Source organism: Thermothelomyces heterothallicus, assembly GCF_042370625.1.
Source record: "Thermothelomyces heterothallicus CBS 202.75 unplaced genomic scaffold P884_scaffold_20, whole genome shotgun sequence".
NCBI classification, from domain to species: domain Eukaryota; kingdom Fungi; phylum Ascomycota; class Sordariomycetes; order Sordariales; family Chaetomiaceae; genus Thermothelomyces; species Thermothelomyces heterothallicus.
This window is the reverse complement of record NW_027192581.1, coordinates 50,326-63,075: the sequence shown is the minus strand read 5'-3', so window position 1 is coordinate 63,075 and position 12,750 is coordinate 50,326. Positions and strand designations below refer to the sequence as shown.

Below are 12,750 nucleotides of genomic sequence, written 5' to 3'. Positions count from 1 at the left end.
TCAAACGTGTTCCAGAATCCGGCAGTGCTTGTTCATCGGCCGATGCCCCTACGAGTAATGATCGGAGCCGTAGCGGCAGGCCAGCCTCGTGCCAAATGCACTGATGTGCATTCTTGAAACAACCGACAGCCAAGGTCTTGGGAACGGTACGTTACACACTCCGTCGTTTCTTGGTGGGACAAGCGGCCCTCCACAAGCAACGTACATACGGTTAGCCAAAGAGCGCCGATGCCTGCTTCGGGTCAGTTCCTGTTCCGTCACGCCACTTTTCCTTTCCCATCCACGTGGTTGAGATACAATCGTTTCTGCTTTGTGTTTGGTGCCGCCACATGGGGGGAAAGCAAAGAGGGGGCCGAGAGGAAGGGGGGGGGGGGTGTTGGTTTAAACAACCCTAACGAGGAAGCCGTGGCCAGGGAAGACAGCGATGGGAGAGCAGATCCCCTTCCCCTTCTGGTCGTTCTGCCATCCGTTACACCCTCCGAAGAAGCCCCACCCGCATGAGGTCGGGGTCTCCTTGACCAGGTGTTCCGGTCGGTTGAGCCCCTTTTGGCGGGGCGGGTAACTACTTCGGGACGATTGTGAGCCGAGCGAACGAGCCGTCGCCAAATGTTGCTGCCTCCTCCGCACATCGAGGGCGTTCAGCGTGTCCTCGTTGGTACTCTTTGGGGCAGTCTCCGCCTCGAGCAGTGCTGGCGAGCTAGTTGGGATGCAACGCACAGTAAGGCGGCCCCAGCGCGCCGGTCCAGTTGATCAAGGCTGGGAAGGAACTTGTGCATGCCCTGTCGACTCATGCTGCTATGAGTAGTTCGCCCTGATGTTATCTCGCCGACAGGACTCCATCAGCCGGCCGCCTTTGCTTTTCTGAGGCGGTCGGTCGGCAGGGCCGAATCGGCAGATGAAGCAAAAGTGCCGCGGCTAGAGCAGATGGGCCCCCCTGTTCTCGTGACATCGCAACTGGGGCTCACAGGCAGTTAGTGTCCACTCTGACAAGGAGGGCGGGCGACTTTGGGTCGGAGTTGAAGGTCGACAGGTACCATGAAGGTACGGAGTCCTCCGTAGTGTAGCGTACTTTACCATACTTGCGGAATGAGGCAGTTGTTGCCGATCAGCGCACGCATCGAGTGGCCAACCAGAGCAGCTCCAGCGAGGGATCAGTCATATGAGCGCATCTATCGCCCTCTCTCAGCCTTGCATTGCAGTTCAGAACGGCCCATGATTGCATGGCTTATCCGCCGACATACGATATGGTATGCGGGGTGCTGCAGCCATGCCCGGTTTGGCATGGTCCTGCATTGCCCGCTCGGGCACTCGTGTCTGTGGTTGGGGAGCTAATTGACTTGAAACGCTGCGAGATTGGGTGTGGGTTTGGTACAGTACTTGTAAGATCCGACATGGAAAAAGAAGTGTCATGTGTAGGATCTGGGACGGTGATGTGCAGACAACGGGTTGGAAGAATTCAGCAAACTAGAAGCTATCGCTTCGAAGGACCGCACGAGTCAAGGAGTTGCCAGATAATTGAGATGCTCTAGGAAGGACCCGGTCGCTTTTGAATCATGTTGTGGATGGAAGGAACAACGGACTCCAGGAAGCCATACTATCTGACAGCCAGCAATACCCGCAGAAAGAAACCGACCTAAGTCAGTTATTCAACCGATGACCGATAATCCTCAACATTGGAAAGTACGACGAAGAGCGCGCGCCAGTGCACCAAGAGCTTTTTTTTTTAAAAAAAAAAAGAAACTATACAATGATTAGGTTACCTAGTAGGTGCAAGTAGATACACATACGTAGGGTTTCGAGGTAGATATATCTGGGCCTGTACATTCGTGTACATTGCACCCCCCCCCCCGCCCCTCCCCGGCCCAATCCAACCCGTCGTTGTCGTCGCCGGTTCCCCCCGCCGAATACCCGTATCTACCAAAATCCGCTTAGACAATCCGTTCAGGGCAACACTTCGTGTACGTTGCGGCCTGCCATGAGAAACGAACCACCCGCCCCAACCAATCAATCAATCCGTTGCCTGAACCCCGAAACTCCCCCGGTGCCGTTTTGGTGGCCGACATAGAACGAGATCGTGCGACATGCAGCGAGAGTACAGGATAGAAAAAGCACCCCCTTTATCGACCCAAGCCAGGATATATCTTTGGGTTGTCCGCAGACAACAACAGAGCACAGAAAGGTAAATGAATCCCCCGGAACGCCGACCCAAACGAGTATCCACACACCCCGAGGCAACCCCTGTGCTATTATCTCCTCCCTCCTCCCCTTGGTAGATGCCTCCCGGCTCCGGTTATGTGAGACTCCCATGTGAACATGATTAAAAGGTAATATTATCAATCGACGGTGAAAGAATGGCCGCGGCCGCCCATCGCCCATCGGAATGGCTCTCAAATTCGCGGGTCGTCGTGTTGAGCGCACGCAACGATCGAATCGGAATTAACAAAGTTGTAAAATAAGTCTATCGCGGATGTCGTGCGAAGGTGAAAGGCGGTTCGCGCTGCGAGACTGTGTCTGGGGAACCAGACAAAATCTTTTGGTTTCCTCATGGAGATTCGTGCGTGTCCGAGCCGGTGTCTGAGGGCGTCTCGCCCCCTCTCTTGTGGACTTTCTTGTGACGGCGAAGGTTTGATACGACCGAGAACCGGCGACCACAACCCTCTACTTCACATCCGAATGCTGTTTTTACCAAGAAAAGCCGAGTAGTTAGTAACCCGAGCCAGGAGGAAAGTGACCTTTGAGTTGTTGGATTTTAAAAGCAAATAGGGTTCTCGCTTACGCTTCTCGCCCGTGTGGCTGTACATGTGCGTCTGCAACGAGCTGGGCCTCGTGAAACGCTTGTCGCAGACCTTGCACTTGTGCTTCTTCTGCGCGCTCGAAGACACCCTGGAGCTGAAGGACCCCATCATAGATTGAGGTGCTGGCGGCTGGCTCGACATGAGGCCCTGCGGCCTGGGAAGCGTTCGCCCGGACAAGGACTCGATGTCGGAACCCGCCGCGGAATAGTCGCTGACCGATCCGTCAACGGAGCCTCCGTAGTACCCGCTGAACCCGGCCGATGACATGCTGGAAGTTGACGAGTGTGTCGAAGGGAAACCATACGAGTCGTCCGAACCCCGCCCCCGGTTGCGCACGTCGTAGATGTTGCGAGGGGTCTCCTGGCTCATCGAGAGCATCCCGTGACTCGCCTCCAGCGCATCCTGGAAGCTCCTCCGGTCATCTGGCTGCAAGCCTCTGTTCATCATGGTCAGATACTGAGCATCTCGGCTGGCCTGCTCCGGGGGTCCGCGGAGCGGAGAGTTACTGACTGTTGCGAGTACCTCCTCGAGCTGTCTTCGTGCCCGAGGGCAAACGTTCCCCTCATCTGCGCGGGGGGGTAGCCGAGCTGATCGTAAGGCGACGCCGACGTCGGTGCGTAGGACGCGCTTACGGGAGAGGCGGCGCTGGTGTACGCCGAACCATCGTACGCTGCCGATGTCGTCGGCTGTTGTAGCCGATTCATGGTGAAGGGATCCGACGGCATCGGCATCATGTCATGCTGTCGGTAGACGCCCGAGAGGGTGGCGCTGGCCGAGGCGGCCGTGACCGGGAGGGATGCGTAGGGTGCCATCGATGTGCTGTTCCCCGTCGCGACCGAGTGCTGCCCGTGCTGCGGATGTTGCGGATGTTGCGACGTCGGTGGTTGCCTCGGAAGGGTGCCGAGGTTCAAGTGAGGCAGGCCCGCGCTGTCTTGATTTCCGGGGTAGAGTTGGCTCCCGCCCTGGGGGTTCGGTCCTGTCGGTGACGAGGAGGCCCAGGGGTCTGAGAAGTGAGGTTGACTCGAGTATGATGGCATGTGGTGGAAGCTCAAGGGACCGAAGCGGCGCCGGCTGTGGTCATCGGCCATGGTCATGGTCATGGTGAGAGATCCCAGAAGAGTTGAGGTCGGTCAGGTCTGTCTCTCTTCCGGGCCCAACTTGGAAGTGAGATCACCCAGAATAACGATGTTGATCAAGGTGTGGGCAGCCGAGAGTCGAGAAGGACGGATCAGCGGCCTTAAGTGTCTTTGAGGGTGCGACAGGAATGAGACACAGGCATGGAGCAGTCTGCGCTAAAGCCCGATTCGGTTCGCCAACCAAAGTCAATGTCGTCTGAACCTTATTGCCCTCTTCGGCCTGCGGGCGGGACTGGATGTGGGGATGCAAGTGGTTTCAAGCAACCTCTGACGACTTGTCCTGCAGAGGGATCGACAGTTGAAATATCCCTTTCCCAAGGGGGTGCTGCCAGGGCGGGCTTGCCAATTGGGATGAGTGGGACTCGTCTGAACGACGCGGAGCAGGGCTATCAGCCGGGCGGGAAGGTGTGAGCGCAGTGGGTGGCACGCACGCCTCCCTCTCAGGATCAGCGAATGCCGGGTGGGAGATTGTGGGACTCGCTCAAGATCCGGTGATGCTTGTTGACGCCGGCAAGCTCAGCCCAGGGTCGCGGGGTCCTGAATGTAGTGTACCTGGCGAGGTGTTTTTGCTGAGAGAGAGATCAAACCGCACCTGGCTAGCCCAAATAGGAGAAGGCCAGGGTTCGCGACTCAGGTCCGAGACAGGCTTGCCCAGGACGATCCGGGGGAATTGACGGTCAAATTTGGGGAGTGTGTCCAACACGACGTATTGAGTACACCAAGTACATGGATACGTATTCAAGCGCCAGCACTTGAATATACCTATGTACTCTTATTATACAAGTTAGTTAGTCAACACTACCCTTTCGAGCTAGTTCTCCCCCTGTCTTCTTCCCGGGGCAACACGGGGAGGGAGAGCGGGAGCGGAGGGACGAACACAGAAGAGAGAGCCGAGGACCAAGCCCATCAGGGAATACCATGAAGTCAGCGGTCAGTGGTCAGCCAAACAAAGATGCCGGTGTGCGTGTGGGTGCGTGTGGGTGCCTGTAGTGCAGCACCACGCAAGCCGACCAGCGAACGTTGAGCGAGCAAGACCCTGGCAGGGATCCAGAGGCAAAAAATTGGGGGGCGTCCCCGCCGTGGCCGGGTGAGAGGGGTGGACGATAAAAGCCGGAGCAGGGGTCCCTGCCGGTTGCAGTGGCTACGGCGCGGTTTGGCGGGGCCACAAGATATTGCGCTGTCTCGCTCAATGCCGAGAAAGAGATTTGTTGTTGCCCAAGTCAGGGCATGGGATGGCAGGGAACGCATCAACTGCGAGAATGCTACCAAGTCAATCGGGAGATATTTTGACTTTGACTAGCGTTTCCCGAGGAAGCGGATGAACAGACGGGCGACGGATGTCTAGTAGTAGAGACAGCCTCTTCCTCGATCTCGTGGAGATTGTCCAACAATGGCAGTCGTTCATGGCCCTTGCCAGCGGCTCGCTGTCATGCAGGGTCCTGACATGGCTCGCTCCGGTCGCAGATTGCCGTGACGCCCCAGGATGTGCAGTGCGTAATGGAGGCGGCTGGAGAAAAAGTTTGGTACGACTCACTAGGTTGTGTATAGTTACTCCGCACATACCAAAAGGTGCTCATTCTGTGCCTCTGTGTTGTGGCGTCGGGCAGCCGGGTCGGGTAAGCAAAACGGGGGTTGTCGTTTTGTTGGCCGCTTTCACTGCTTGCTTCATTACGCTAAGTGGACTGCGTAGTGTATGGAGTACTTTAGGCACGGGAAAGGTGTACACTACGTTGTGGGGATCGAATTCTGTCGGAATTGCATGCTGACACTTCCCAGTTCGCCTGGGCCTGAATTGGCAGGAGCCAAGAGCGCAGGCAAATTACATCAGCGAGGTAACCTCGAGGTGGCCAAGGCAAAGCTCTGCCGAAAGTGGCTAGCCTGATGAGGCATAGCTAGTGCGCAGTACGAAGTACTCCGTACAGTGTCCGGGTTATGATGCACGCGACTAAGTGACTGTGTACATAGTAGTGTATACAGCCTGTACGACAAGGACGGCAGAAATTGATGACGCTGTCCAAAAAGCCGGGACGAGACCCGTAGTGTAGGTTGTTCAGGTCTGGAAAGATAACGGTTCTAAGTCTCGTTTTATTCTTTCTGAGATTCCCGAGTATCTTCATCTCCGTCAGTCAATTTTTTCAGCCGATGCCTTTGGAAGGAATACCATGTTGCGGGAAGGAACAGACCAGAAAAGAATTTGGCCGCCTCTTCAGGCTTCAACTTGAATTCACAATCCACCAAATGAGCGGGGTCGCGGAAATTTTGCTGGGAGCAAGTGACGTCTTTCGGTGTTCTTGTCCAACTCAATCAGCCCTCGCGACTCGAAATGACCTTGGTCGTCGCCCCCACCGGCAAACATGACGTAACATGGAGCACAACGAAGCCGATACTTGGACTGCAAGTAAACACACGGCACATCGCCTCTCAGTGTCGGTTGCTACCCTCCTTCACTGAGAATCGTGGACTTGTACTGTATACACGCATTATCATTTGTTACGATCGAGCTTGTCCCCCATACGCGAGGTAGTCGAGATGAAACGGAATTGAATGCGTATAGGAAGATTTCGTCTCACCTATATCTAGGTACCTTCGTCGGCGCCGAACGGAGGTTCTCCTACGCATGATTGTCGGTGGTTAGTTGTCGCCAAGCTCCGTTCACAACGGCTGCCCGAGCCAAAACGAATCCGGCAAATGTGGGTCGAGAATGCTGCCCGGCATCGAGGACCGGGAACCAAGCCGCAAACCAAAGCCGTTCTTGCTCTACGCAGTAAATCATGTGCGCATCGTACATACCTGAGTTTCTGTAGTGTACTCATGCGCCGTACTGTGGGGAAACAGGGCGTTCCCAGGTCTGCCAGTTCTTGGGCGCGGAATGACTGCGATCGAAGATGCTTTTGCTTGTGGCTCGCAGCAGTCGCTTCAAGCCCCACAAACGAATTATTCGGTACATTCTACTCCGTTAACGCAGTAGGCTCCGCTGCGGTTTGCGCTTCACGCTTCACAGCTGCTCCCACGGCTAGTTCCTTTCTCCCGGGCTTGCAGCCGGCAGGGCCACTCACGACTCGGCTTCTCAAGATTTGCCTTTGGGCGATCTCAACATTCGGTAACGGTAAACGTTTCGCTCCTAGCACGACCCATGGCGTTGCTGCCCGGCATCGTTCGGGCCCTTCGTAACCGGCAGCCAAGGCCATCTCAGGAAAACATACCTCATTACGGATGTATATACTTGTATGTACACATGCAGCAAGAAGAAAAAAACGCAATGTGGATGAACCCACCCCGAATCCTAACAGTACGGAGTAATCGAACCCCTGCCAGCCGACGGCATCTGACCATCGCCAATGGCGGCATACTGAGCGGGATTGTCCTCGGTAGACTCCGCTAATCCCGCAAAGTTACATTCAAAGGATAGGGAATATGTGAATGAATGCCATGGTTTGGTTTGCATTTACAATGATTGCAGCGTACTAAGTGTGGAATACGTGCAGAAACTTTTTTTTTTCACACAGTTTCATAACCCGGTTGCATGGTTTCCGCCGTTTCATTCACCACATCAAACCACATCAATTTCTTTTCCTCGACGCGGTGCTGTCCCGAATATACCGAGCGCTTGGCCGCAAAGCTAACGAGGGCTTTCATGATCTACGCGTCGTGCTTGTCTCATAGATTATCAGGCCTTTGTAGTAAGAAGGCACGGGGTAATCATTTTCTTCAAAGCCAACAGTACGAGATGTTGCAATCATTTTTTTTCTCTAACAACTATCCTCTGCTCGGCTTGGAGTCTTAGTAGTAGACACTCTTGACTTGCGATGGTGTTGGTGAACGATGTTCGGATAAGCTGCTGTCCACCAACAATGGGGTTTGAAATGTTCCGCCCATCCCGCAAAACGATCGCTTGAGCTAAACCAGAATGGGCCGTAGGAACCGGGAAATGGTGACAGGGGCCCCCCTGAAGGTCGGCGATGTCGTCGAGGGCATGCCCGACATTGGCTCTCTCTCTCTCCCGCAGTGAGGCTTGGCATACTGTAAAGCAGCTAAGCCAGTCAACTAACACAATCTCTCAATGTAGTCTTGCTATTTGTCATTTGTCTTCTCAACTTCTGGCCGAACCGGATCTCGCAGGTGAAGGGAGGACGACTTGTCTCGGAACTTCCCTTCGAACCAGGTCGGGCGGCGATGTCGGGGTTGAGGGGGAAGAAGGGGGCGGGGGGAGAGGGCCATCTTGATTGACCACTTGCAGTCGCTGCCGGAAGCACCCTGATGGCCGAGTTCTCTGGCTCCTGCTCGCGGGTTCACATGACGAGTGATTGTCAGGTACCAGGCGCGGATCAGGAACGGCTGCGATCGCCAACCGAGCTCTGTCAAGAACGTACGATCCCGGCCGCTCTCCCTCACGTGGGTGGCATAATTTTTTTTTCTTTTTATTTCCCACTCTTAAGCTCGTTTTGCAACTCCAGTTTGTTATCGAGATCTGAGGAAGGCAAACCTTTAGGCCGGAAAGCAAGTAATAGTACACTAACTCGGTACCATGTAACTACAAGTCAAACTAAGCTCATCTCTCGACATGTTAGTGGGGGCAGAGGGAAATTAGCAGGACCAAGAGTGGAGCCCCCTTCAACTCTTTACACGCTGGAAGAATGCACGGGACAAGATCAACCTGCAAGGGTGCGTTACAGAATCGACAAGGGGTAGGGACAGCGCGGGATGGGTCGCCTCCCCCAAAAGTCGACTTGGAGGTTGAGGTATCTACGGATTACACAGTACGCTAACTTGTTAAGTCGACCATGCTCTTGTCTATATGAACAAGCACTAGATGCTGCTTTTCACTGCTGATTTGGAGCATCTCTGCTATGGCACAGGTCATTATTACCGGGTTTGCCCTTCTCGGTCCTTTTTGCCTCCTGTTCTTGTTGGTCGAGTCGACTCTTACCGCCCGACTTGGCGAAAAGGGGGTGCAGCGTGGCACAGTACGTTTACTCGTTTTTGTTTTTTTTTTTTTTTCACGAGCCCTCCCTAATGGGTACGGCTGGCTAGTCCTGTGCACAAGTAATTAGTCCGCCAACCTGCTGGGCTGGGACCTGTTAAATTTGAGCGAGAAAGAGCCGTGAGGCGCACTTCCGCGGGATGCAATCATACTACATCACGAGGCATTGATTCGTCTGAGAGGGCCATGCGAAACAACAGCATTGAACATGCCTGCAAGCTCATGTTTGCGCCCCCTGGTCGCTGCTCTCTGGGCACGGAAAGGGTCAGAAATGAGACCTGCCATCAACGATGCTGCTAGCAGCGCTCATCCGGTCAGCATCTTAACCATGTAGTGTTAGGATCCATGCCTTTTCTAAGCAGACACTGTGAACAATCGCGGATATGATCAAGTACACGCTTTCCGGCCGTCTGAGGACGGGACTCAGTATAGTCCGTACATCATTCGACAAGGCAAAGGAAAAAAAAAAAAAAAAAAAGATAGCCTCGCTAGGGCCCGTACGCGGCAATGGCACAAGAGGATCTGTGACGGTTGGATCTCCGAGCACCCGCGAGAGACCGATCACCCTCGTCAAGCGTCGAGTCCCCTTTAGTGTATGTACTTGGGTACATGCATGCGCACCACGTAGTCGAGCAACAACAGTGTGGTACTTGCACAGAGTCGAGCCCTGAAAGAGGCAAGCTTCATCTCGGTATCCGGTTGATACGAGGAGTTAATGGTTCCGTACAATACTGCTAACATCACACTATATCACACTACAGGAGCAGTTTTATTGCTCGGGGAGGGGTTACACAACGTGGCCGCCTTTCTCTTGGGTTATTACCTATACATTATAGAGTACACTAGATAGAGTAGTGTACGGATCACTCGGTGGTGTGTGTAATCCGCACTACTACGTACTTGTCTGTACGTAATCCGGAAACTTTTGGACAGGTTTCGGTTTGCGAACCTACCAACGTGGGCTGCGATTCCAGCGCTGCCGCCGTGGTGGGGGCGCTCTGAGGGGGCCAAGGCCAAGCTGCGGCTCCGGGAATCAATCTCCCGGTAGCCGCACGCTACACTAGTGCAACTCAGGTCCGGGGCGGGAGGAAGATCACGGGATGGCGCCGGGTCCGCGAACCCCAGGGAGATCGACGCTTGGCTCTGCTCAGCGGGACCCCAGGCCTTGTCGACGCGCACGCCGTCACAGAGCGCCATTGCTGCGCCCAGCCGCTGGGAATTCGGGCCTTCCTCCATGTCGAGGAACAGCCATCGCCCGGGTTGTAGCGCCACACGAAGGCGTCGCGCTGTTTGTTGTCCCATGGAGGAGACCGGTGCACCGTGGATGGGAGGACGGGCCAGCGATGAGTTTAGGGCTTGTCTTCTCAATGACTCGGCAATTTGTATCGGCAAGTAGAAAAAGCGGGCTAATGTGACCGTCGAGGCCAAGTAGTGTACCCTACAAATGTATTGTAATGTACACCTACGTAGATACAGTACCACTAACTGCATATACACTAGTACACTACAGCCGGTCCCTCGTCGCTCGTTTATGCTGGGTGGCCACACCAGATCGAGGTTTTACCTCCTTTGTAGTTAGCGCAGGGCTCACGACACAAACGCAGTCATGTCTACGTCCACGACACCCGACTCGTTGTGCACCAGTTCCGGCAAATTGCACTAACCATACCAAGTGTTTCCGGGCACCCGGCCAGCCTGATCCGGCTTGCTCGCCTTTCCGCATTTGCACCGCCAAGACTCGGTAAATGGACGCAACCCCGGGAGAGCGCCCTCGCATCGTGATCGACGCGCCGCGCATCAATGAAGATCTCCTCGTGCAGCTACGGAGTGCGCTAGTGTATCTCGTGCTTCCCGAGGAGCCTTCACATCACTGTAACTCGGTAATATTATACATTTACTCTGTATGCGCTATAAGACTTCACCGGAGACCCTATCGACGTATATCCCTACCTTACCCTATCACTTTTTTTCTATTTTATTTATTTATCATTATTATCATTCTTATTATTATTTTTTACTTTTGTATGTTTGTTAGGTAGCCAATATTTCGACCCCCTATCTTCTCTATACCTAAAGCGCTAATTTCAGCCGAAGCAAAAGCCCAACGAATACAGATAGGGCATGGGAGAGCGTGTCAACTATTGGAGAATGGTGCCTAGCTCTGTATTGTATATACCTAGATGGTATTAATTGCATTATGGATAGGAAGAAGTATTATAGTATATGGATTAGTTACTGCTCTACTGCTTTGTAATATCTTAGGTAGAAGTACGTACCAAGTCGGGTGCCTAATTTCTTCTTATTATCTAATACAATAGTTATTACATACTAAGGTTGTACTCCTCTTGTGTTTTCCATTTATTATTAAGAAGAGCGATAACTACAGGATATCCCAAGGACTACAGATTACTAGTAACGAACTGTGCCAAGTACAGGAAGAAGGAGGGGGTATGCAAGATTCTTCCTGCTATGTCTCCGCCGATTACGAGTAACGACAGATCCATTGCCAAGCCCCAGCACTTGCGCAAACCCGAAATGTGACCAAATCGACTGATTAGGCATCTGGATACCGTCAGCATCGAGCGAGCACCCGACGCTTTGCCCTGGGAACCCTTCTCGCTCTCTCGTTGTCAGTAGATGTGTGCCAGCCTCTCGGGCAGCTAAGAGCGTACAAAGAGTACAGTACTGTGCAATACTGAGTCTGTAATCCGTATATACACTACTATGCTACTCTGGATCCAGCCGTTTGGGCCCGTCGTCTTGATCGTCGGTGTTTCGTGCACGGCAGTCGGGTGTGGAGGCTAGCATTTGTGCTGTGCCCCAGGCCCACTTACTAATCCGTATCAGGAAAGTACGCTAGTACGGATTACAGAGTACAGGAACAGATTCTGCCTGCTTCGCTCATCTCGTCCATGTCCGCAGCATCTTTCGAAGAACACACGAATCAATCGGTACAATGGCCCCAGGGCAACGGATACCATATGCTATATGCAATGTACGAAATTCGTCGAGACCGGCTTTTACGCTGTACAAAATAACATCAAGCAGGCTAACTAGAATCCGGGCAGCGCACGGAGTCGGGTAGAATCGCACCAGGCTCGCTTCACTCCGAAGAAGGACTACAATTAACTAGACGTGTTACGGGAATGGCACGCGTGGGATACATACATACTACGGATTACTTTGTACACCACCGAATCCCCAAGCCGCAACACTCCCGTATCCCCAACGGAATGTCCCGTGATGACAAGTGCATTACGCCCGTGGACCCAACTCCTCTCCGACACCTTCTACTTTCTTGATTCTTGGGATTACCTCTTGCACGCCTGACTCGACCGGCACGCTGCGAACTACTGGCAGTACAATGTGCACCTTTTTTTTTCTTCGTGTTCAGATAGCAACACTCCATTACACCAGGAGTTGAAAAAAAAAACAACAACAAAATGTCAACAACTGGGCTCGATTCGCGTTCGTGGCCGACCATGTCTGCGACATCCTTCGGACGGCGATCTACGCCCCGCTGACAAGGGTAGGTGGTATGTGCTGCACAAGGGAGCGATCCCCCCTGCTGGAAGGGCGCCGGCGCCAAGAGTCACCGATGAGAGAGACCGGTGGACGAGCGTCCGGTGCGAAGTCCAGAGCATGTAGGTATGTACGGATTACATTCCGGAGTTACCTCCTTTGCGGTGTGGTGCTGCAAATTGGTTAACAACAAATAGTTCAGGAGCCTACATATATATACTAACACAAGAAAAAAAGAAATCCTGCGTTGCGAGAGGCGAGCCAGAAGGATCGGATTGCTTGCTCCGCTGCAGGACGGAGCGGTACCGAGCTTTCC

The 12,750-nt window shown here is 53.7% G+C and overlaps 2 protein-coding genes across 2 annotated transcripts; both read right to left on the bottom strand.

The window, feature by feature from the left end:
* Positions 1 to 2,542: 2,542 nt before the first annotated feature.
* On the bottom strand, positions 2,543 to 3,895 carry P884DRAFT_271407 (uncharacterized protein; the record flags this gene model as incomplete). The annotated part of the gene is made up of 3 exons (XM_069442436.1): positions 2,543 to 2,676; positions 2,777 to 3,231; positions 3,306 to 3,895. 3 exons carry the CDS (start codon positions 3,893 to 3,895, stop codon positions 2,543 to 2,545), a joined length of 1,179 nt encoding a protein of 392 aa, XP_069295599.1.
* Positions 3,896 to 9,699: 5,804 nt separating this feature from the next.
* Positions 9,700 to 11,416, bottom strand: P884DRAFT_271406 (uncharacterized protein; the record flags this gene model as incomplete). The annotated part of the gene is made up of 8 exons (XM_069442435.1): positions 9,700 to 9,722; positions 9,866 to 10,318; positions 10,379 to 10,397; positions 10,577 to 10,732; position 10,868; positions 11,189 to 11,207; positions 11,242 to 11,256; positions 11,323 to 11,416. The coding sequence occupies 8 exons, from the start codon at positions 11,414 to 11,416 to the stop codon at positions 9,700 to 9,702; spliced, it is 780 nt and encodes a 259-aa protein (XP_069295598.1).
* Positions 11,417 to 12,750: the final 1,334 nt, after the last annotated feature.